Below are 24947 nucleotides of genomic sequence, written 5' to 3'. Positions count from 1 at the left end.
ACAGTCAAGCAGGGAGTTTTGCCACCGCCTGTGCAAGTTCAGGTCCTTCTTGTGGCCAGAATGAACTACTTCTATTGGAAGTATTTGAAAGTATTTTCAAATAATTTCTAGAAATAACCTGCTATTTTAAATTATTTTCAAATACTTTTATTAAATACTATTTTGAAATACCTGGGTTAAAGTATCTCTACCTGCACATGACCATCTGATCATTTATCACTCCCGTGTTAATCTGCTAAAATGTAATTATTCGCCTACCTCCTCATGCCTTTTGCACACAATGTATATAGACTCTTTTCCCCTTTTTTTCTACTGTGTTATTGACTTTTTTATTTCTTACTCCATGTGTAACTCTGTGTTGTTGTTTGTTCACACTGCTATGCTTTATCTTGGCCAGGTCGCAGTTGTAAATGAGAACTTGTTCTCAACTAGCCTACCTGGTTAAATAAAGGTGAAAACAAAAATAAAATAAAAATGAGTGGGAGTGTATTTCAGTCAGTGTATTTCAGTCAGTGTATTTCAGTCAGTGTATTTCAGTCAGTGTATTTCAGTATTTTCAAATACATGCCAATACGTTCCAAATGTATTTCCAAATCAATTCCAATATTCAACTACTTGTCTTAACATTTTTAAATAAAGGTTACTTTGAAATGTGCATGAAAGTAATTTAGATACTTGAAATAGTATTTGAACCAAGGTCTGCTGTCTTAACACCCTCCAACTTGAACACAAAGTCCATTAAAAGATACAAGCAGAATCCCATAGACTGATAGTTGTCTATGACCTGGTTTACTTTCAGTGATGTGAATGAGTCTGGCCTTATTCTCAGCACGTAACAAGTCCTCTGTTGGCCCCACCTGTGGTCCAGGGGCCTGGCCTCTGAGGTCTCATGCAGTCAGATTAAGAGGACATTGTGTAGATCTATGTGCCTTAATACCAACAACAATATAATTACTATTATAACTCTAAGGACTTCTGGCACTCTCTTGGGTGTGAGCGATTTGGAATGCACAGATAACATATCTGTTAATGATCAAATAAAATAAATGTTCAAATCAATTCAAATTGTATTAGTTACATGCGCCGAATACAACTGGTGTAGTCCTTACAGTGAAATGCTTACTTACGAGCCCCTAACCAACAATGCAGTTTTTAAAAATACAGACAAGAATAAGAAATACAAGTAACAAGTAATTAAAGAGCAGCAGTAAAATAACAATAGCGAGATTATATACAGGGGTGTACCGGTATAGGGTCAATGTGGAGACTATATACAGGGGTGTACCGGTATAGGGTCAATGTGCGGGGGCACCGGTTAGTTGAGGTAATATGTACATGCAGGTAGAGTTATTAAAGTGACTATGCATAGATGATAACAACAGAGAGTAGCAGCGGTGTAAAAGAGGGGGAGAGGGGGGGGGGGGGGGGGGGGGGGTTGGCAATGAAAATAGTCTGGGTAGGCATTTGATTAGGTGTTCAGGAGTCTTATGGCTTGGGGGTAGGAGCTATTTAGAAGCCTCTTGGATCTAGACTTGGCTCTGTCCTCTTTTTCCTGTAGTCCACAATCATCTCCTTTGTCTTGATTTAATGATATGATTATGACTGTGTAATAGCAATTGTCTTTCAATGTACCAAGACTAACTGTCTTCTGTTATTAGGAGAGCCTGCTAAAGGAATAGTGAGCAAGTATGAACTTGTTATTGATACACTAGTGTATGGCCTAAAAAAGATAGGTGATTTTTTGCATGGAGGCCATGATTATGCAGCAAGACAACGGTGTCACCATGTGGTGAGAAGGGGAACTTACACAACTACATAAAAGGTATAAGATCCTGTGCACAACTGGGTAAAGTTAGAAGTTTGAGTCATCCCATAGGATAGTGATATTTGAGTTTATTTCAGTTCATTGTCCTGCTAGAGAAACTGTGTGAAGCAAGTCAAGTTAGTCTTTAGCATCCCAATTAATTGTAGACTACTTTAAGCGCCCTACTTCTGTCTGGCCAAAACAACTCTCTCTCTCTTTAGTTTCTCTGCTCCTTATGCCAGGCTTCTTTTTAGTCTTTCTCTTCAGTTTTGGCGATGGATAGGTTGGCTATGAGCTTTAAATGCCTCTCTGGGTTGTCAAGGAACCTCTGTGTTCCTTGACAAAGTGTTCCAGTTTTCTTTCCAAATGGTACATAAAGGGATTCAATGAATCTGTGATTGTTAGAGCATTGAAATATAATAATAATAATAATATAATACTCACTAAGGAATGGATAACTGTGTAAATGAACCACATATATATTAAGCAATATCAAAGTGGCACAAGAATGAACACAACATAGGAAAAAGAATTAATGAGAACCTTTCACCAGTAGATGGCAGTGTAGTAAACCAGATGTTTTCCCAGCAGCCTATCAGTGTGGTCTTAAAATATCCCATGGGCAAAATTGTCATAAGCACTCCCATCAAATCCCAGGTGTCATGACTTATGAGGAACTCATCTTTTCTGCAAATGTAGTGTTTCACTTATTTCTCCCTCATTGCATACAGGTAAATGACCATAATTCATACAATGTTCACATTTAAAACATGAACATGACTGAATTCCCTTTCAATACTGTAATATGATGGTTCAGTGAACTCTGTTTCATGGGTTATAATGACCCTGGTCACACCTGAGCATTAGAAGGGCATGTTGTAGACCTCACACACACAGCGGTAGTCCTGGAAAGATAAAGAGCTCTGTGCCACGGTCAGAGAGAGACACAGTGCATTCGGAAAGTATTCAAACCCCTTGACTTTTTCCAAATGTTGCTGCTTTACATACTTATTCTAAAATTGATAAAGTTGTTTTTTCCCCTCATCAATCTACACACAATAGCTCATAATGACAAGGCAAAAACAGGTTGATAATTTTTTTTTGGGTATAACAAAAACCAAAAACTGAAATATCACATTTACATAAGTATTCAGACCATTTACTCAGTACTTTGTTGAAGCACCTTTGGCAATGATTACAGTATCGCGTCTTCTTGGGTAGGATGCTACAAACGTGGCACACATGTATTTGGGGAATTTCTCCCATTCTTCTCTGCAGATCCTCTCAAGCTCTGTCAGGTTGGATGGGGAGTGTCGCTGCACAGCTATTTTCAGGTCTCTCCAGAGATGTTTGTTCAAGTCCGGGCTCTGGCTGGGCCACTCAAGGACATTCAGAGACTTTCCCAAAGCCACTCCTGCGTTGTGTGCTTAGGTTCGTTGTCCTGTTTGAAGGTGAACCTTCACCCCAGTCAGCACTCTAGAGCAGGTTTTCATCAAGGGTCTCTCTGTACTCTGCTCTAGGAAGAGTCTTGGTGGTTCCAAACTGCTTCTGTTTAAGAATGACGGAGGCCACTGTGTTCTTGGGGACCTTCAATGCTGCAGAAATGTTTAGGTACCCTTCCCCAGATCTGTGCCTCAACACAACCTACGGACAATTCCTTCAACCTCATGGATTGGTTTTTGCTCTGACATGCACTGTCAACTGTGGGACCTTATATAGACAGGTGTGTGCCTTTCCAAATCATGTCCAATCAATTGAATTTACCACAGATGGACTCCAATCAAGTTGTAGAAACATCTCAAGGATGATCAATGGAAACAGGATGCAAGGTATTTCTGTTTTTTTCTTGTTAATAAATGTGCAAACATTTCTAAAAAGCTTTTTTCGCTTTGTCATTATGGAGTATTGTGTGTAGATTGATGAAAAACATTTTTTTTATGCATTTTAGAATAAGGCTATAAGGTAACAACATTTGGAAAAAGTCAAGGGTTCTGAATACTTTCCGAATGTATTGTATATAGAAAGAGACCAGCTGGTTGTTATCAGGTGAGATTGAGGAAGGGCAGAGAGGGTTGTGTAATGTGTAATGGACCTAAAGAGGAGAGTAGAGGGGGAGCCTGGCACTGAGAGTTAAAAATTGATCGTTAAATGCTCACAGTCCGAGCAAACACATTTAGACAACACATAGACAAGCACACAGACACAAGCCCCAATTATATCAAAAACAGCATGTGAAAAAAAACACATGAAAGAACAGAAGAGGGCATACATACACACATAAACACATACAATCAGCCACAGTAGCTTTACCACTACACACATGAAGTAAACATTAATGCAGTCACACACAATAGCACACCACAGCATAACTCATGCACACAGACAGCCCCTCTGAGCAGAGAGCCTTTGCCCCCTCCAAGGCTGCTGCCTGGTTACACACAGTGGAAAATTCCTCCCGCTCCAACTGAGCATGCTCAAAAAACCAGCCTGTTCCAGTCCTGCACCCTTCACTCAGAGTCTGTCCTATTCCTCCTGTACGCGCTTAGAAAAAAGGGTTCCAAAAGGGTTCTTCGGCTGTCCCCATAGAGTAACTATTTTTGGTTCCAGGTAGAAGAACTCTTTGGGTTCCGTGTAGAACGATCTGTGGAATGGGTTTTACATGGAACGCAAAAGCGTTCCTGAACCGTTTTAGGTTCTAGATAGCACCTTTTTCTCTTAGAGTGTATCATCATGCATCACAATCACCAGCTGGGGGATCTCACGTGACAACCAGGCAGGCACCAGCATGGGACTGTGTGTTGTAATGCTGCTTGGCATTTGGAAACATCTCATGATATCAAAGTAGTCCATGCCTGGCCTCTAGCACCTTGTTACAGAAGCCTAATAAACAATCTTTGTTGATGTGTTTAGCAATTCATAAAACTACTCTGAATAGAGGCCATATTTTCAAAAACAAAGTACACACATGTATGTTGTCCCGTGTTGGACAGATGCCCATGCTGATGCATAATTCATATTGTTTAATGAAATAGAGTAGCAGCCTATAGCCAGCAGGCATCCACTCCAGGTTATTAATAGCTATAGGCACTGGGCAGTGCTTGACTTGGGCAGGATCTCACTGGAGCTGAGTACCAGCACCTAAAATGTTCTACTGCTTGAGCTCCTGCAGCTCAAAGTATTGTGGAGCTCCTGCACCTAAATTTAAACAGTACCAGCACCCAAAATTAGTACCGGCACCTATTTCAATCCAAGTCAAGCACTGGCACTGGGCCACATTTACGATTCCTATCCCAGGGTAAACTACACACTGAACAGACAAGACCAAGTTAGGATCAAGGGGAAGACAGAATGCTTTATTAAACAATGTGGACAAGTGTGCTAAATAGTGTTATGCATCTACTAATATGAATCAACGCTCTGTGTCACCATATATGCTGTAGTGTCAATAATAAATAAGTAGGACAGCTACTATGGGAACTTGGGAAGAGTGGGAATAAAGTTGCAGCACAAGGTGAAGTTGCCAGCAGCACTCTTTGCTCTCATAAAGCAAAGGCTTCACAGAGCACTTATCCTTATCCTGTTTTTCCCTCATGATTTGGGGAAAGAATCCAACAACAATTGAAAGCAAGCTCTCTCTGGACATTTCCCAAAGTTCAAGCTAAGCATATTGCAAAAGTCCATGCCAAAATAAGGCATTATGCGAAAATACTTAAGAGGTTGCTCAACTGCCATTCAAAAGGTTAGAGAGATGCATATAACTCAATTACAGTAGGCATGGCTACTCATTCCCTACAGTCTTTGTTATTTTTATATTTTTTTACCTATTTGGTTACTGAAAAAGACTATTCTGTGTGACCTACTTGGATTCGGGTGATCTTGGGCAAAGTTCCATAAGAGTGGGGTGATAAGGCAATAACACATTGAGCAGGGATCATCAACTAGATTCAGCCATTTTTTTCTTGTGCGGAAGGTCGGGGGCCCGGGAACATAATTACATATCATTTGTAGACTGCAAATTGATCGCAAGAATCCGAAACAGATATCATATTTGACTAAAACATAATCATTTCACACCTTGCTTACGTTTGTATAAGATCACCTGTCTTTCTCTCTATTATGTGTGGGAATAGTTGGGAACAGATTCCTGAAATTAAAACACATGGAGCTGATTTCCTGGTGTTTTTTTTTTTACAGTCTTTATGTCCAACAATGAAAAAAGTTGTTTTGCTCATTACTTGGGGGGCCAAATAAAACCAACCGTGGTCACCAGTTGGGGAACCCTGACATAGAGCATCATGCCCATGTTCATTCATGTTTTTTTATGGAACAAAACCTTTGGAATTTTCACACTGACAAATGTACCTTTTTTTTTTTTTTGTCAAAAGAGAGTTTAGGCACTTCTGGGGCAATGGTAGATACATGCTATTTTCTTGATGTGGTATTATACCTCCTCAATTATGAGTCACATAATGAAGGAGGTATAATACAACGTAAGGAAAATATACTCATAAAATGTCATCTTATCTTTAAATAATTAAACCACTGCAATATCAATAGTGATATATTAGCAAAGATAATCTTCTTTGCTTTATTTAATTGGGCTCCTGAGTGGGGAAGAGGTCTAAGGTGCTGTGTCTCAGTGCTAGAGGTGTCACTATAGACACCTTGGTTCATATCCAGGCTGTATCACAACCGGCTGTGATTGGGTGGCACAGTGTTGTCTGGGTTTGGCCGGTGTAGGCTGTCATTAAATATATTCATTTTTTCTTAACTGACTTGCCTGGTTAAATATATAAGAAAATTACTTTACCATTCGTTTTGACTGAAGTAGGTCCATTGCATATCTGCTCCAGTTATCCTGTTATAGTATTACTTGCCACGTGCTCTTTTGGATTAACTACCTATGTTGGTATAGATATGGATTCCAATCTCTAGATGCTTTCCGTTAAGCTTATCTGTTTTTTAATGCCATTTAGAGTGCATTCATTTAAGTACAGTTACCACAGCACTATAAACTGGTTGAGGGGGTTAACCTGGTTTATGTCGCTCACCACGCCCACATTTTCCAAGCAGACAGGAGCCACAATGTGGCGCACGCTCGGTAGTGAACACGGTATATGACTCTTCATTCATAAACAGAGCGAAGGCAAACTGACTGACAGTTGAATCGAGAGTAAGAAAATCAACACTTCCGGACAATTAAGCTTTTGACACCAAGAGAGCAAATCACCACTTTTATCTTGGCGTTTCTCCCTTTTCTTGAGGTTGTGTTTATTTCACTAGTTTGTCACAGCTTCAGATCCGAAGAATGAGAGGGAATCTTTCCCCGAACGAAGATATTTCAGCGTATTATTCAATGATGCCAGTCTCGGACTTCCATGAAAATGTTCCCTGTACGGTGGAGCCCGCGGAGAGTGTCTGTGGAGCGGCAGAACCTGTCACCTCCAGACCGCGGATGGGGGATACCTTTCTGGCGCAGGATCGAGGATGCGCGCAGGACGTAGCTGAAGAGTTAAAGGGTAAAGTTGTCATTTCATCTCACTTTTTCAATAGTCACTTTAACAGGTCTTGACTGTTATATAATAATCTAAATGTAATTGTATACTTAAGACAAAAATAAATGTATTGCCATAACGCTACACAGTGCTGTTATCCCCTATATTCTCAATGTGACAAGCCTTTTAATAGGCCCTGCTGCAAAAATGGAACTGATACACTTGTGCCCAAAAAATACATCTGGCGTCTGGCACTTCGTTGGACGAATATGGGTTTGGTGGATGCCAGGAGAACACTACCTGCCCAAAATGCATAGTGCTAACATTAAAGTTTGGTGGTAGGACCCTTAATTCCAGTGAAGGGAAATTTTAACGCTACAGCATACAATGACATTCTAGACGGTTCTGTTCTTCCAACATTGTGGCAACAGTTTGGGGAAGGCCCATTCCTGTTTCAGCATGACACGAAGCGAGGTCCATACAGAAAGGTTTTGTTGAGATGTGTCGAAGAACTTGACTGGTCTGCACAGAGCCCTGACCTCAACCCCATCTACCACCTTTGGGATGAATTGGAACGCAGAGTGCGAGCCAGGCGGTATCGCCCAACATCAGTACCCGTCCTCACTAATGCTCTTGTGGCTGAATGGAAGAAAGTCCCCATAGCAATGTTTCAACATCTAGTGGAAAGCCTTCCCAGAAGAGTAGAGGCTGTTATAGCAGCAAAAGAGCACGTGGCAAGTAATACTATAACAGGATGAACATGTATCAACTCCATGTTAATATTTGTGATTTTGGAATGAGATGTTTGACAAGCAGGTGTCCACATACATTTGGTGATGTAGTGTAGCTGATCAATCAGCACTGATGATATCGCTGATGAGAGCTTCCACACAACTATGAAGTATGGAAGCTTTTTTAGAGCATCCCTCTGACTGTAAAGAGAAACAATTGGCATGCTGATTTTATGGGAAATGATACAGCAGGATGAATGTATGGTTCAGTAAATTAACTGATTTATAATACTGCTTGAATCTTAATAAATCTTGTCTTGTTGATGCTCTTGAACTAAGCCTGTAAACGTTGTCTAACTTATAGGGATGAGTTGACATTCTATGGCGGCAGGATATTCATCTTCAGCTCAGTGTCATTCAGGAATGAAGTGAGTTCATTGGAGAGAAGTACTGTATGTGCAAGACATGATCAGATCTCATCTCAGGAGGAGGGGTTTCACTTACCCCCCCACTTAAGGTTACAGAGTCCACTTATTTAAACGAGAACCAGATCAGGCTAGCTAATTCCTCACCAAGCTACCAGTCATGCCCAATAGCTAGCCACTTTCTCAAATTCGAGCGTGAACCCTGACATAGGGTGGGTACGGGTGGGTACCCCCCCCCCCCCCCCCACCGTCCTCCATAACCAAACTCCAGCCCCTCTCTCCCCTATAGTGTCATGTTTCAGACTGAAGATATGAAAACCCATACTAGATCATTCTATTGCAACAAGGAAGTGTTTTGTCAGGTCAAAAAAACATCTGCAAGAGAAGCAGAGTGTTTTCAAGGTTTCACAGGGTTCTTAACGAGAGATATTTAGCTGTATAGCTCTCAATATGGTCAGAAATGCTGGGTCATTTACGGTACTTTCAATGATAACCAATTCCCAGCTGTTTGCTGTAGGGGAGACAATAAGCAGGGTGAGATAAGTGTTGAGGACGAGGCCATCAAGGTAACCAAATTATTAAAGATTTGTTCAATAAACCATCATTAAATTATGATTCCTGATTTTCCCAGGAAAATCACATGCTCAGACCTTGTTTTCCCCTACGTTCCCAGTAAAAGTCTGTTTTCATCTAGAGCTGGAGACCTAACAAAGTTATGACAAGTGATTAATGAGCCTGTAACTGAGATCTCAGTGAGTTAGATATGCCCGTGCCCATAGTTGGAGGTTGTAAGTAGCCTCGCATTCTTATGGGGCGAAGCGCTCTGTTTAATAGCCTGTTAGAGGCCCAGTCTGGCTTATCCCCCAGCAGTCAGAGAGCATCCAGGGGGGTCTCCAGGACTGTCTGTGTGTTTAGATTTGTAGACCCTTTGGAGGGGGTCCTTGGCTGGAATCTGGGGAATCAGCAGAGTCACGGTTTTCTTACAGTATTTCCTGTTCTACATTAGAATGATACCTCAAACCTTTTCCTTAAACGGTATCTAGTCCCTATGCACAATTAGGAAAGCCGTCTGTCTTTAATCAGGAAGAGTAAGATAGAGGCAATTCCACGGTGACAGAGAACATTTGACAAAAACACATTTACTTGAAGAACAGCACAGATGCAAAGTTTGGTAACAGACTGACGGTTTGTGCTGTTTCGTGTGACGTCATTCTGTTACCGAACACTGCATCGACACTGTTCTCCAAGTAAATGTGTTTTTGTAAACATTTCTGTGGAAATTGTTAAAAATAGTCCTTTTGCATAGAGTTGGTTTGTTTAACTTTGCAATCATTGGGTTTTGTTTGACATACGGTTACCGTGGAATTGCCCATAGTTCATTATGAGTTCATGGTCGTTCTGTACAACAGAGCTAAATTTAACTGACATGCGTGGAGTGTTTGTGTGCAAAGCAATTAACGTATATTGGTGAGTGACACTTATTAGTTGTGGCCAGTGACTGCTGAAATGCACACTGTAAATATGATTTTGTTATGTTCACGAATCCAGAACTCACATTCTTGTATTAGAAGATGAATGCTGTTTTTGTCTGACTAGTTTATATCCATGTCTGTAACCATCTGCCTGCCCATTATGCTGTGATGCAGCTGTATGCTGGCCATGTTTTCTGTTTGTGGTCTTTCATGTTGGTTTTTCTAATGTAATCCCAGCTCCCTAAATGAAGCCCAGATGTACTGCTAGACTGAGCTATTGGTGTGTTCTTGTTTGGGCGATCTGAGAACGGTTATTGTAACCACTAACCACTGCAACCCCAATTGGGCCCGCAGCCAGCAAGTGTGTGAATAGAGGCTCTCTTCGCATGGAACATGTGACAGTGGGTACGCTCTATCAGGGGGAAGACAGGGGGAGGCAAGGCAGAGTTATGAGGGGGATGGTGGCTTGGTGGGGGTGGGCCCTCTGCCCCTTTAAATGAAATGTTTCCAGATTTCTTTGAAATATGACCTAAAATTGCTTTTTTTTTTTATTACAAAAAGTGTAATTAAGTATGTTAAAAAACAGCTTTTCTGTGTTGGAATGGTGTGGGCGTACCCCAAGGAAAGAACGGTGTGGGCGTATACCTTTGATAAAAAAATATTTATGCGAGTAGACCCCTGATTGGCCAGCTCATATTTGTGACCAAAGCATACTGTAAATTGGAGAAAACCTCAGGAGTATGACAGTTTGAGGTGGGGGTTTTCTCCAATTTACAGTATGCTTTGGCCACAAATATGAGTATAGGAAGAATCAACAACATTATTAGGTATGAGATAACATAATATGAACTTTTAAACATTAGATTATCACTGGACAGTTCATTTAACCCAGACTAGCCCCTGAGTGGCATTCTGGAGTCCAGAGTGACCCGGTCTGAGGCAGTTTAGGGTGAGTGCCCACTCCTCTCCCCCATTCATGCTCCTAACAGAGACAAGGACATTTCTGAAACTGTGCATGTGTTTGTGTGTGTTCAATGGGCTCTCCTCTGGGTATCTTTGTCAGGGCAGAGGTTTGTGGAGCCCAGCTACAGCTCGAAGAGAAGCACACTGCCTCTCTACAGTTCCATTACATTCACCCTAGCAGAGGACAGAGAGACCATACTTTAACAAACAGTTTCAATCTTTTACCTGTGTATTTCAAAACCAGGAACTAGGGAACATCAAACAATAATATTTTATACAAAATCTTGATGAAAATTTGATTTTAACCAAATTAAAGTATTACCCATGGAAAAGCTACATGGATCGTTTTGAGTAGGCTTACTGTTGTTTTTGCCTCTGCTGCTGAAAGGCTCTGCTAAAGCAGTGTGAGGTATCTACAGTAAATACAAGTTAGTGTTTCTTCCTTACACAGTCTGCAATAGAATGGTTTAGCTGTGAGTCAATACAAGTGTACCGTGTGTTTATTGTTTCTGCAGGGTGGATTAGCTGTGCGGGCATTAATATGTGCGCGTGCTGTGTGTGTTTCTGCCTGTGCTAATCTCCGAGCCCGGATGCCTGATCATCACAGGGTTGGATGGAAGACCAACGTGACTGAGGGAGAGCACAGCACACAGATCCCATGATGATTCAGCCATCCATCATTCTCTCTGCTGGGTTCTCCTGACCTTGGTGTCGTTCAGCTAGTACACGCACGCACGCACGCACACACACACGAGGCAGACATAACTGAAGGAGATCAAAACACAACGACACACACATACAGCTTGTCCTGTAGCAGGGCTGAACACATCTACAGTAGCAGCTATCTCTGTTGTGAAGCTGAACTGCTTTATCAAAGGGCAGCTTTGTCTTGGTTGGATCTCATCATGATAGATGCGTTCATTCACTATGAGAGGTCTCAGGAATGATTCACTTCTGCGCTGAGCATGGACAGGGCATGTGCATCTCTATTGACGTCACTCTTCATAGATCACCATTGTGTGGTCCTCTTCTCTGAGTGACTGGAGCTTGCCACTGCCAGATTGCAGTGCTCCTCAGCTTTTTCTACCAGAGACAGGCATGTAAGGGGTTTTTCTGAGGATAAATTTTAAATAAAAACTTGAACTTGAAAACGTATTAAGTTATGTCATTAATTTAGACAGACCTTGTCTGCAATATTCCAGGGAATTGTCAGAGTGCGTGCTCTTTTAAGCTCAAAGGAAGCTAGCTTCTTTTCTTTTTAATTTCCTATTTGGCAACAGTTTTAATAGTGTTTATTTAATACACTCCTCTCTAACTTATGTAATGACCCATGTAATCCGTGATGTGGAAAATAATCGTCTTTCATAAAGAGTTGGCCTGCCTGCTGCTCTCTGGCGTTAGCCTGACAGTGTTTATTGGAATTGCTCATGACGTGTGATACGTAGGGCCCTCGGCCGAGGTCAGGTGCTGCCTAACCTCTGGATGAGCTGGCTGACCTGTGGACCCTCAGACCTAAGGTAACAGCAACATTACATAGTTAATATAACACTGAGAGAGTGTCTGCCCATACAGAGGATAGGAGAGGAGGAGGGGTGTAGGGGAGGAAGAGGAGAGAGAAGGAAGGAAGAGGAGGAAAGTTTGGGGAAGAAGAGTTGAGATGGGTGGAGATGCAATGTGTAAAAAAAAAAACGTCAGTATGTCTGGGTTGTCTGGGGTGACCAAACTCAACTGTGAGTAGTATGGTACCTGACCTGTGAATAAGTATTTTCACACAGGAGCGATGACGTGCACGTACAACATCACCTATATGTCAGGTAGGATACACAGTGCTGCTATTATGTTAAGTAGACAGTTGACACAGCAAAAAACACACTACTGTATACACGGATGATCACCTCTCTACGCTGTTGCTTCCAGTACATATTCTGAGTAATAGGCACTTGTCTCTGGCGTGTTGGAGTGGTGTGTAAAGTGTCATTCCATTTGTCGTGCCCTGCTGTTTGTCTAATGTAGGTCATGTGATTGGAAGTCCTCAGAGTTGGATTCTAGGGTTAATAAGTGGTGTCTGATTTCCCCAGGTCTCAGAGGATTGCGGATGTGGCAGAAATAGCCTCAGATGAAGCATTACTGTACTTTTTAGCTTTCAAGGGAAGCTGAACAACCACATAAATGCAAGAAGCAACACACATTTCAATGTTAATCAGTGCATGCCACAATCTGTTGCATCTGAACAGTCAATAGTCATTAGAATAGGGTGCTTACACAGTAGACCTGGGTGAACTCCAAGTGATCATCTGTCACTGACTGAAGTGTGAACACCATCTCTCTCCATGCCCAGAGTGAGCACATTCACTGACACAGCACTGGCAAATCTCAAGGTATATGTGAATGGACCACATGACAACATTCATTCCTATGAAGACGTATGTATGTATGTGTATATATGTATATATATATATATATATAATAAGAATTTGTTCTTAACTGACTTGCCTAGTTAAATAAAGGTAAAATAAAAAAACACCTATATATATATATATATATATATATATATATATATATATGTATGTATGTATGTATGTGTGTGTGTGTGTGTGTGTATATATATATATATAGGTGTTTTTTTATTTTACCTTTATTTAACTATGCAAGTCAGTTAAGAACTAATTCTTATTTTCAATGACGGCCTAGGAACAGTGGGCAGAACGACAGGTTTGTACATTGTCAGCTCGGGGATTTAAACTTGCAACCTTTCGGTTACTAGTCCAACACTCTAACCACTAGGCTACCCTGCCACCCCAGGTGTATATATATATATATATGTGTGTGTGTGTGTGTGTGTGTGTGTGTGTGTGTGTGTGTGTGTATACATATACATACATATGTACATATACATACATATATACACATATACACCTTCGTTCTATTGGCTTATAGCAGTAGTGCCAAATTCAATGTTTCATCCAATAATAAATAAATACAAGTTTGGATACCTTTTATTAAGGGGTCTTAAAATTCCAAATCAAATAGCTAAATGATCCTTGGTATGACCATCTTTAAAGAATTCCACGTGCCTGTTGTTTACACACGTATCTGCCCTCTCATTGGCTAGAATGGTCCTACCTGATCTTGCCTCCTCCGGACTGCCTTCCATTTTTGAAGATTACATTTTTTAATTGTAAGAGCGGACACATTCTTGTCAATATAATGCATAATCTGTGGCGCAGTTTGAACTACTCCAGGAAGTGACATTGCAGGCTAGCTCAGTGCTGCCCCCTCTAATTGAGTAACTCAAGTTGAAGGCCAGCCTGGATACTGCAGGCTGCCATCAGCAACTAAATGATCCTTCTTCTGGGTGAGATTTTAAAATAATTTGTTCAAGGACATACATCTTAGAATCAATTATTGGGACCATGATTGTCTTTGGTAAAAATATAAAAAAATTACACAAAGGTTTCCATTTTTCGATTCATTATTATGGGGAGCATATTTTCTGTAAACAATGCCTGCTGTACCGCGGTGTTCCTTGAACTTCCGTGGCTTCAATCAGAGGGGGCTGTCGTTCTCCTCTGGAATTAACACACCAAAAGACATTACTCACTGACTCCATGTAGAGTTCATAGTACAAGGTCAGATCAGTGACAGAGTGAGTCCCTGTGTATTTATAGCCTCCAGACAGGTCAGTTTTACCCATGGCCAAGCCTTGGCGTCTGCTGCCTAGCTGGCTCACACCTCCACTGCTATCCCATCACTCACCCCTTCCACGGTGGGCCTGTCCCCAGCTCCCAGAGCCCCTTGTCAGGCTGTGTGGTTGCATAAGAGGCCTTGGATGTCAAAGCCTCCATTCATTAGGATAATACATTGAGGTGGGATGACAATTGACATCTCCAGAACTGTGGGCGAGCCTAGCGATCTCGCTGCTCTTTGGGCCGTTGTGCAGATTTTTCCTGCGATTGTGACATTTCAACTTCTTCTTGGCTCTTGGATCTTTGGTAATAGTTGTTTAGCTGGCTGTGTATTTTGAGAGTTTATTTAGGAATAATAGTTTGTGTGTAAATTATTCATATTCAGAACAGCTTTACTGTTGATTTTCCTAGCATCACATTTTAGGTTCTTGGCAGAACAGTGTGTACTGACAGCTCACAGATTCAGACCCCTTTCCCTAGTTATGTCTTTGTGGTTTCAGTGGCAAAATTAAGAAAAGTGTTTTCCTATTTGAATTTAAGTTAATGCTTTAAGCTCAGGTAGGGATTAGCTAAAATTCATGCATGAATAATGTAATAGAAATATTATTATTTTTCTCCAGCACTACCCCAACAACATCAAATGTATGTGAAAATGGCACGTTTCAATGTTTCCTAGTCAAAAAAGATAAGACAACAATACGTTTTTCCAATGGCATCATCTGTGTGATTTTAACTAATTAGTAGGCAATGCCTACTCATATTTGGTTGAAATCACATGATGCACACCAGATGATGCCATTGGAAAAACATACAGGAAAAACAAATATTCCGTTATCTTTTTGACTAAAAAACATTTTTAAAAGTCCCTTTAAGTACTGATTCAGTCATATCAAACTGCAACAAGGAGAATTCCCTCTAACTGTGCTATTATTCGTCTTTTTACAGAAAAAACTGTGCTTGCCCCACCAATGTTCATCTTTCAAAAGAAAACCCCATCCATGAAGGTAAACGTTATATCCTAATAATGGGTAGGCCTACAATGTTGACAGGATGCAAATGCATGGTGTGGAACAAATCACGTAATGAAAGAGTAATCATTTTGTTTTACAGAGAAGCGCAGAGCGATTGGAGGAGGGCTCAGGTAAGCATCATAACTTGCCGCTGCTGCGTGTCATAACAATTAACCATTTTGATAGATGATTTCTTTGTTACTTTCTATTGCATGGACAGTCGTGCTTCTGCATCTTTTTCTTGTTCTCCAAATAGTTATGGGAATCAGTCCAAACAAACGAGTCAGATCGCTCACCTACCCTAACCCTAACAACAGAATCAGGAAAGGTGAGTTTCCACTGTCCAGTACACACACACACACACACATAAGTACTGGTGCATAACACCATACATCATGCCTTTTCCTCCATGTTTCTCTTGTTCCTTTGGTAAAGGAGATGTATCTGTAAGATCTCTATTAAAATTGCACCTTTATACTGTGTACAAGGTATTATGAAACATGTATGGTTTACATAATTAACTTTTTCTAATGATGAAGGACCCTGTATTGTGGTGGGATTGGTAGGTGGCGTTGTCAATCATTGACTCTAATGATTGGCCTGTGATTGGCAGTGTGGTAATCCAACCAATCAAGGTCTTATATGCATTTTCACTCTGTATCTCGGACAGGCTCCTGTGACAGCAGTAGACGAGTGCGATCAAGCGCTCTCTCTTTTCCCCCGCGTCCTCCAGGTAAACAAAACTCCCCTCCTGCACATTTGCGATCTCTCTTCTCTATCATCTCTCTAAAGGGCCCTACACACTTAACGCAAACTACGAAAGCGCTGCGACGGAGCATTGTGTTTTCACACATAGTTCTACGTACTTTTGTGTGGCTTACATTTTTGGAACGGACCGTGTACGACGCTATGTCGCTCTGTTTGCGAGATTTGTGTCCCCTAGGGCAGGGATTCCCCTTCTAGCATTGGGGAATATGGGCACAAGCACGGTTCATGACACAAACTGTTCTCACCCCTCTTGTTGGAGGGGAGAATTATGCAGGTTTAAAGCTTATTTGATGAAATTCTACACATTCTGTCATGGGGTGCAAAGAACATTTAGCCATTTTAAAGCAAATTTTCTTTCAATTCTAAACATTTTGCCATGTCTAATGTGTATTCATGTGATATGAGTGACAAATTACATCAATATCTATGGGCAAAAAAATAAATGTTAGCTGACACCTAGTTGATCTGACCATTTCTGACAAGTTATAAATAGCTCTTTAAATTATGCAATGACTAACATGAGGAGGAATTGATGATGCACTACCCAATTTCAGTTGGGAAACCACTGCCCTAGGGCATACATTGCCCACGCAAATAAGTGGCAACTGAGTCAGGCTGCTTAATTCCTTGACTCACCTGGAGATGATTGTAGCCTTAATAAAACTGGGATCTTAATGGGATAAAATATCTCCCCATCTATTAAACGAACCGAAGCAGTGCATCATGGTCAAACTCTCTTAAATATTTTCTGTTTATGTTCAGTGCCAGTATTCCCTGTAGGTCCATACATTCCAGTCACACCATCCTTGTCAGGGCCTCATATTCCCAGCAGCCACTTCACAGCAGCCCCTGGTATCTCTTTCCCTTAATCCGTTTCAGTTTCACTCTGTCACTGCAGCCCTCACCTGCTCATCACAAATCACCACCATGACCCACTAGTGCCCATGTGGAAACCTCACTACTCAGTGTTGGCGATGTATGTTGTCATGTGCCAAATCTGGCGGTCAATTTGACATAAATCTGGGTCACATTTGAACTTTAACCATATGATATACTCTGTGTGTGTGTGTGTGTGTGTGAACTCTTCTGATGGATATTCTCTCTCCTAGTCTCAAGATCAAATGTCTTCATGCCCTCAAGTCTCTGCAGCCAGACCAACATTTCCCAAAACAAAGGTTAGTTTGTATTGTCTGGTGTTTTGTTTATCTTTAAGGGGGCTGAACAAAAAGACATCCAATTCCCTGAACGACTCGTATTTAATCCATATCTGATCGTAAGGCTGACTTTAAAGGACATCGTTCCCTCTCACACACTCCATCTCTTTCTTTATAGTGTCACCTCTGAACAGGGTCAGAAGGTCATTACTTCAGCCTGCACGTCTCCTCGCCCCTCAGCCCAGGAACAACATCTCACAGCCACACCTATCTGAGGTATTCCACAACTCTTCACCTCCCCCCGTCATGCGTCAGTAACGCCCCCGTGCTTCTCTCTCTTGACACGTGTCGCACACCCTGGTGTTAGGCTCATGGCTTTGTCCTCCTGAGCTGGCACCTGTGAACACTGGCGTACCGGATACTCCCGCAGCACTGCAATCTGCAAGGTTTGAATTTCCAACTTGATTTACTGAACAAGTAACGGTATTGCCAACAGTCTAAAAATGGGAGCATTTCAGCACCGTGTATAGCTTCGTGAAATGTTTAGCTTAACATGAGAGAATGACAACCAAATAGGCCGAACTCAGACCTTGCAGGTGGGTCCTGAGAAACTGTGTTATGTCTGTGCCTGTGAACAAGCAGGTGTTGTCCTACATGAGGCTATTACTATTTAAAGTATTTAAATAGTAAAACACTTGTTCCCCTCAGTTGTGGTTGCATCACTGCCTGAGGGACCAACATGTTTTTCTCAGAGAAACGTATTCACGCACTGCCTGAGAGTGGGAGGATGCAGGTTTATAAACCCAAACTCCAAAACCGGTTTGAATCCGCATCAGAATGCTTACCACACTGAGACTGAATAGCTTCCTTTCTACTCCCAAACTTGCCACATTAACACACAACTATATAATATGTTTTGGCTGCAATTTATTTTATATTTACGTAAAGGTTGTGTTGAGTTCTTTGACTCAAGTGGCCATTACTGTAATTTATCAGAAATACAATAAGACTGTAAAATAAAAGGTTTGCGTTGTATTTTGTCCCACAGGTCAGCCATGACCTTTCAGACGATTGCTGCAGCGTCACAACTGACCACTCCTCCACTGTGAGTGTATTACATCTGAAGACGTTCCCTCAAGTTCACAGGTATGCAGGGCACCTGGTTTAATATAATATTAGTGATGTTTCACTGAAGTGATTTTATAAATCTATTTATGGCAGGGTTTAGTTACTTAAATCAGGGTAGTTAGTGTTACGAGTTAACTTCCAGGCCAGACACAGGACTGGACAGCCTTGCTTTAATCCAGAGACCCTGACGATGGTGTTGGGTTTTGTTTCCTCTGTCAGAGCTACGTGGTGTCAGAGACACCGTTTAGTTCCCAGCAATGATTCTGAACCTGCTGACCTCTCTGCTGACCTCTGGTTCACCCTCTACAGATTGAAGGCAGACACTATTACCTCAGACAGGGTCCAGTTTGTATTTGGGGAAAACATGGGCGCGAGAGTTTTGGTGAGTTTTGGTGAAACTTTTGAGCACCAATGACATACTTATAAAGTATCAAGTTTGCATATGACTATAAAACATAACTGTGTTACAAAATACATTGCATTTACAGAAATACTCTAACTTTCTCACCCTCATATAGAGACCACAGAAATTGCCCAGCAGTGAACATTCTGATTGCAGCTCCTCTAATTCTGAGTCCTCCACCTTTGAGACAAGGCATAAAGGTAAATCATTAGGGGCGTCATTGGATTTGCATGGGTACACATCTCCAGTCCTGGTCCACCAGACTACGCCCTAGAGGACTAGAGTTGTGCACCTCGGTTCTAATAGCAATTGACTGCCTCTTAGTGTATGCCTTTCAGAACTGCAGCTGAAGTGCTGTCTGTGGTTGTTGATAGGTGCTGTGTGGAACAGCCTGAGGGAGTCTGCTGCAGCTTACACAGAGTCCTGTGGGAGGCAGCGTGTGCTCAGGCGGGTTCAGCTGTTCACTGGGGAGGAGAAGGAGAGCAATGTGGTCCAGGTGAGGACCATGTTATGTTGAAATAGGAAATGTTCAATATGCCTATTGCTAGAGCAGTGATAGTGATGTACCTTTTTTAAATACCTTTCTTTTAGCTGACCTGCAGACTGTTTGTTCTGGAAAATGGAACTCAGGCATGGAATGAGCGAGGGAGAGGAGTCCTGCGACTCAATGATCTAATGGCAGGGACCAAAGGAGGGCTGCAGTCCAGGATAGGTGAGTTTACCATGAAGAAGACTACTAATTCCACTCTCTCTGACCAAAATCTGCACGTCTTTCTGTAATTCTCTCTCATCCTCAGTACATCTCTCACACCTGCCTCCCTCCGATCAAAACAGTGATGAGGCACCAGGGCAGTCTGAAAGTCATCCTCAACACTAAGCTCTGGCCCCACACACACCTGCGTCGCCCCGCCCGTCGGAACCTCCAGGTGACGGCCACCGACGTGGAGACCCAGGCCATCCGGGTGTTCCTCATCCAGGCCAGCGCCAGGGACGTGGCTCGCCTCTACGTAGCCATCCACCATCGGCTGGTAGCCCTACGGTCCAGTGCTGCTGGGAGGGAGGCAGGGGCTGCAGGGGGCAGGACCAGGGAGGGACACTGCAACAGTGAGAATGAGGAAGAGGAGGAGCAGGAAGAGCAGAGACAACGGCAAGAACGAGAAGGGCTGCTAGTGACACGATTGCGACCTGGTAAGAGTGAATAGCAACAGGGATAAGGATTTATCATACAGTTATGAGATTATCCGTTGCTCTTTCACCAACTCGCGTATATGGCTATGACTAAATCCAATGTTTAGCTCATTGTTTTTCCTGTGTAAAGAAACGTGGGTTTGGAAATTGTTTGCATAGTTTGAGTAAGGGAAAAACCCGTCCTCCAGTGCATGTCTGGTGGGTAGTCACATGTCACTAATCCCCAGTCCATGTTCCAGAGGGAGGGAGCTGTTAGCAGGTGCTAGTCTCTCACAGACGCCACATAAAACAGAGTATCATGGTGGATTACATTCCTAAAAGTCCCAGGCCTAAAAAGATTAGCTTTTTTTTGTTTGTTTTAACCTTAGTGAAAAAGAGAAAGAGAGCACAAGAGAACGAAGTCTTGCTGTTTGTTATTCCTCGCAACAACTTTTCCTTCTTCAGCCTCTTTAAACTTGCATGTCAACAAGACACCTAAAGATTAAGCTAAGATTAACCCCATATAACCTACCCCTGCATAAATCACATTCCAGTGATGGGCAACCTATGTCCTCTGAAGCCACAACATATGTGCTGTCAATGTAAAAACTCAGAGACCTGCAAGGCATAAATTCATCTTGAACCCCTAACATCACCATTTACCTGAGAAAACAGAGCTACGGTATTAAAATCAGAGTTTATTTCACTTACACATCTCTCATAATGTGTCTCTCTCCTTTTGCAGTGGTTTCTGATTGGATACACAGTAAACCCCGTTTGGAATCTTGGTGACATGACATTATACTGACCTGGACCATGCAACAGTTTGTGGTGTCATCACATCTGAACAGAACTTTTAACCATCATGGAACAAAACATCAAGAGACAGCTTTCAAAAATAAATACTAGCATTTACTGAGCTACCATGACTACCTTTTGCCAAAAGAAGATATATTACATGACCAAAAGTATGTGGACACCTGCTTGTCAAACAGCTGATTCCAAAATCATGGGCATTGATATGGAGTTGGTCCCCCGCTTTGCTGCTGTAACAACCTCCACTCTTCTGGGAAGGCTTTCCATTAGATGTTGGAACATTGCTGCAAGGACTTCCTTCCATTCAGCCACAAGAGCATTAGTGAGGTCAGGCACTGATGTTGGCTCGCAGTCGGTGCGTCATTTCTTCCCAAAGGTGTTAGATGGTGTTGAGGTCAGGGTTCTATGCAGGCCAGTCAAGTTCTTCGACACCGATAGCTTTGTGCATGGGGTCATTGGCATGCTGAAACAGGGAAGGGCCTTCCCCAAACTGTTGCCACAAAGTTGGAAACACAGAATCGTCTAGAATGTCATTGTATGCTGTAGCGTTAGCGTCCTAGCCTGAACCATGAAAAACAGCCACAGACCAATATTCCTCCTCCGCCAAACTTTACAGTTGGCACTATGCATTCGTGCAGGTAGCGTTCTCCTGGCATCCGCCAAACCTAGATTTGTCCGTCGGACCACCAGATGGTGAAGCGTGATTCATCACTCCAGATAACGCGTTTCCACTGCAGAGGCCAATGGCAGCGAGCTTTACACCACTCCAGCCGACGCTTGGCATTGTGCAGGGTGATCTTAGGCTTGTGTGCGGCTGCTCGGCCATGGAAACCCATTTGATGAAGCTCCTGACGAACAGTTATTGTGCTGACATTGTTTCCAGAGGCAGTTTGGAACTAACTAGTGAGTGTTGCAACCGAGGACAGAATTTTTGCTGAGGCTCATAGACCAGGGTTCCCCAATTGGCGGCCCACGTATGGTGGTTTTATATGGCCCTCAGAGTTTCTGAGCAAAAAAAAACAACAAATATACACTTAAAATTCAATGTTGGACATAATTTATCTTAATTTTGGAGAATCTGTTCTAGTATTCCAACGCATAATATAGAAATGTGATTGTATACCAAGGTAAGCAAGGTTTGAAATTGTTTTAGTCAAATTATATCTGTGAGATTCTTGCGGTCAATTTGCAGTCTACAATTGATCTTTAATCATGACCTGGTCCTCCGACCATCTGCTGAGGAAAAATAAATAAATTGGCCCGCGGCTGAATCTAGTTGATGATCCCTGTCCTATACATTTCCACTTCACAATAACCGCACTTACAGTTGAACGGGGCAGCTCTAGCAGGGCAGAAATTTGATGAACTGACTTGTTGGAAAGGTGGCATCCTATGACAGTGCCACAGTGTAAGTCACTGAAATCTTCAGTAAGACTGCCAATGTTTGTCTATGGAGATTGCATGGCGGTGTGCCTGATTTTATATACCTGTCAGCAACGGGTGTGGCTGAAATGGCAGAATACACTAATTTGAAGAGGTATCCACATACTTTTGTATATAAAGTGTACCTTTGTGTTGACATTACTATATTGCTGTACTTAGTTGTGTACTTTACCAAATTGTGGCAGTGTGCAATGAGAGGGTATACTGCCACATTTCTATTATGCATTTATAATGAATAAGTGCTATTTGTGGCCGAGGCACCCACATTACTTACTGGAAACCTATTTGGAATGTTTTCAAAATATTTTGTTATTCTATATTTTGGGGGGAAAAACTTTAACCATTTTTAGATCTTTCACTACAAATATATTAGAATGTCTTTACTTAGTGCCTTCAGAAGGTATTCAGACACCTTGACTTTTTACACATTTAGTTAGGTTACAGCCTTATTCTAAAGTTGATTAAATAGTTTTCCCCCTCAATCTATACACAATAACAAAGCAAATATGGGTTTTAAGAAATGTTGGCACATTTATTAAAAATAAAAAACAAATATATTTACGTAAGTATTCAGACCCTTTACTCAGTACTTTGTTGAAGCACCTTTGGCAGTGATTACAGCCTCGAGTCTTCTTGGGTATGGCGGCAACCAGCTTGGCACACCTGTATTTGGGGAGTTTCTCCCATTATTCTCTGCAGATCCTCTCAAGCTCTCAGGTTGGATGGGGAGCGTCACTGCACAGCTATTTTCAGGTCTCCAGTTCGGTCGGGATGTTAAGGTCATTGTCCAGTTGGAAGGTGAACCTTCGCCCCAGTCTGAGTTCCTGAGCGCTCTGAAGCTGGTTTTCATCAAGGATTTCTCTGTACTTTGCTCCGTTCATCTTTCCCTCGATCCTGACTAGTCTCCCAGTCTGTGCCGCTGAAAAACATCCCCACTGTGTTCTTGGGGACCTTCAATGCTGCAGAAATATTTTGGTACCCTTCCCCAGATCTGTGCCTCGACACAATCCTGACAGAGCTCTAAATCAAATCAAATGTTATTGGTCACATACACATGGTTAGCCAATGTTAATGCGAGTGTAGCGAAATGCTTGTGCTTCTAGTTCCGACAGTGCAGTAATATCTAACAATTCCCCATCTACCTAATACACACATCTAAAGGGAGGAATAAGAATATGTACATAAGTAAATATATGGATGAGCAGCATAGGCAAGGTGCAATAGATGGATAAGGTACAGTATATACATATGAGATGATTAATGTGAGATGTTAACATTATTAAAGTGGCATTGTTTGAATTGGCATTTATTAAAGTGGCCAGTGATGAGTCTCTTTGTAGGCAGCAGCCTCTCTGAGTTAGTGAGGCCTTGAGATAGAAGCTGTTTTTCAGTCTCTCGGTCCTAGCTTAGAAGCACCATGTACTGACCTCGCCAACTGGATGGTAGCGGGGTGAACAGGCAGTGGCTCGGGTGGTTTTTGTCCTTGATGATCTTTTTGGCCTTCCTGTGACATCAGGTGCTGTAGGTATCTTGGAGGGCAGGTAGTTTGCCCCTGGTGATGCGTTGTGCAGACACCCTCTGGAGAGCCTTGCGGTTAAGGGTGGTGCAGTTGCCGTACCTCTACGGACAGTTATTTTGCCCTCATGGCTTGGTTTTTTCTCTGACATGCACTGTAAACTGTGGGACATTATGCAGACAGGTGTGTGCCTTTCCAAATCATGTCCAATCAATTGATTTTACCACAGGTGTTTCTACAACTTGATTAGAGTCCATCTCAAGGATGATCAATGGAAACAGGATGCACCTGAGCTCAATTTGAGTCTCATAGAAAAGGGTCTGAATACTTAAAAAAAAAAAAAAAAAGTGCAAACATTTCTAAAAAAATGTTTTCGCTTTGGCATTATGGGTTTTGTGTGTAGATTTGAGGAAAACGTTTTATTTAATCAATTTTAGAACAAGGCTGTAACTTGACAAAATTTGGAAAGAGTGAAGGGGTTTGAATACTTTCCAAATGCACTGTTATATTTATCTGCTTCTGGTAATATCACCATGTTATGTGAACAGTTGATTGTGAATGATAAACTCAAAAGTTGTATCAGAAAATCAGTAATCATAATTTTTAATGGTTGTTGTGGGTGGTGCTGAGCTGATTTTACTAAGAGTCCTAGAAGAGCTGCTTTCATCTATGCAGTGTTTTCAGTGAAGGAAAGATGACAAAGGTAGGCCACTTTGTACAATGTGTGCCAAATGAATAGCCTCTCTACTGCTGTTTTTCCTTCACGAACACTAATACATGTAAGTACTGGTGAGGTATGAATTAGTGTGTCTAACAACAAAAACAAATGGCATAAAATGAGTAATATAAATTGTATAATGTATCAGTTTCACTATGCCACACACAATTTAAAGATAATTGAACAGATTCAGTATCCCAATACCATGGCATTAGGCTTATGAACTGATATACAAAACAACAATTGAT

At 41.8% G+C, this 24947-nt stretch overlaps 1 protein-coding gene across 3 annotated transcripts; it reads left to right on the top strand.

Annotated features, from left to right (window-relative positions):
- Positions 1-6861: 6861 nt before the first annotated feature.
- Positions 6862-23026, top strand: LOC109867976 (ran-binding protein 3-like). 3 transcript variants are annotated; one of them, XM_031802523.1, is made up of 15 exons: positions 6862-7323; positions 11406-13268; positions 15522-15580; positions 15687-15717; positions 15843-15914; positions 16257-16319; positions 17464-17529; positions 17687-17784; positions 18557-18654; positions 18856-19018; positions 19155-19239; positions 19414-19535; positions 19631-19751; positions 19874-20227; positions 20952-23026. In XM_031802523.1, exons 3-15 carry the CDS (start codon positions 15545-15547, stop codon positions 20996-20998), a joined length of 1356 nt encoding a protein of 451 aa, XP_031658383.1. In that variant the 5' UTR covers positions 6862-7323; positions 11406-13268; positions 15522-15544; the 3' UTR covers positions 20999-23026. The 3 variants fall into 3 exon arrangements, with proteins under 3 accessions (XP_031658383.1, XP_031658382.1, XP_020312912.1); XM_031802522.1 differs by lacking the exon at positions 11406-13268 and having other exon boundaries at positions 18946-19018; XM_020457323.2 differs by lacking the exon at positions 11406-13268.
- The last annotated feature ends 1921 nt before the right edge of the window (positions 23027-24947 follow it).

This window comes from Oncorhynchus kisutch, linkage group LG23 (genome assembly GCF_002021735.2).
Source record: "Oncorhynchus kisutch isolate 150728-3 linkage group LG23, Okis_V2, whole genome shotgun sequence".
Lineage (NCBI taxonomy): Eukaryota > Metazoa > Chordata > Actinopteri > Salmoniformes > Salmonidae > Oncorhynchus > Oncorhynchus kisutch.
This window is presented reverse-complemented; position numbering and strand designations above follow the sequence as displayed.

Excerpts from the sequence above, each read along its gene's own strand:
- LOC109867976 (XM_020457323.2), top strand. The coding sequence starts at position 7,113 with ATGAGAGGGAATCTTTCCCCGAACGAAGATATTTCAGCGTATTATTCA. Across the intron at positions 15,581-15,686 it reads AGAAAACCCCATCCATGAAG|AGAAGCGCAGAGCGATTGGA; the intron begins GTAAACGTTATA and ends TTTGTTTTACAG. Across the intron at positions 19,019-19,154 it reads ACATGGGCGCGAGAGTTTTG|AGACCACAGAAATTGCCCAG; the intron begins GTGAGTTTTGGT and ends ACCCTCATATAG.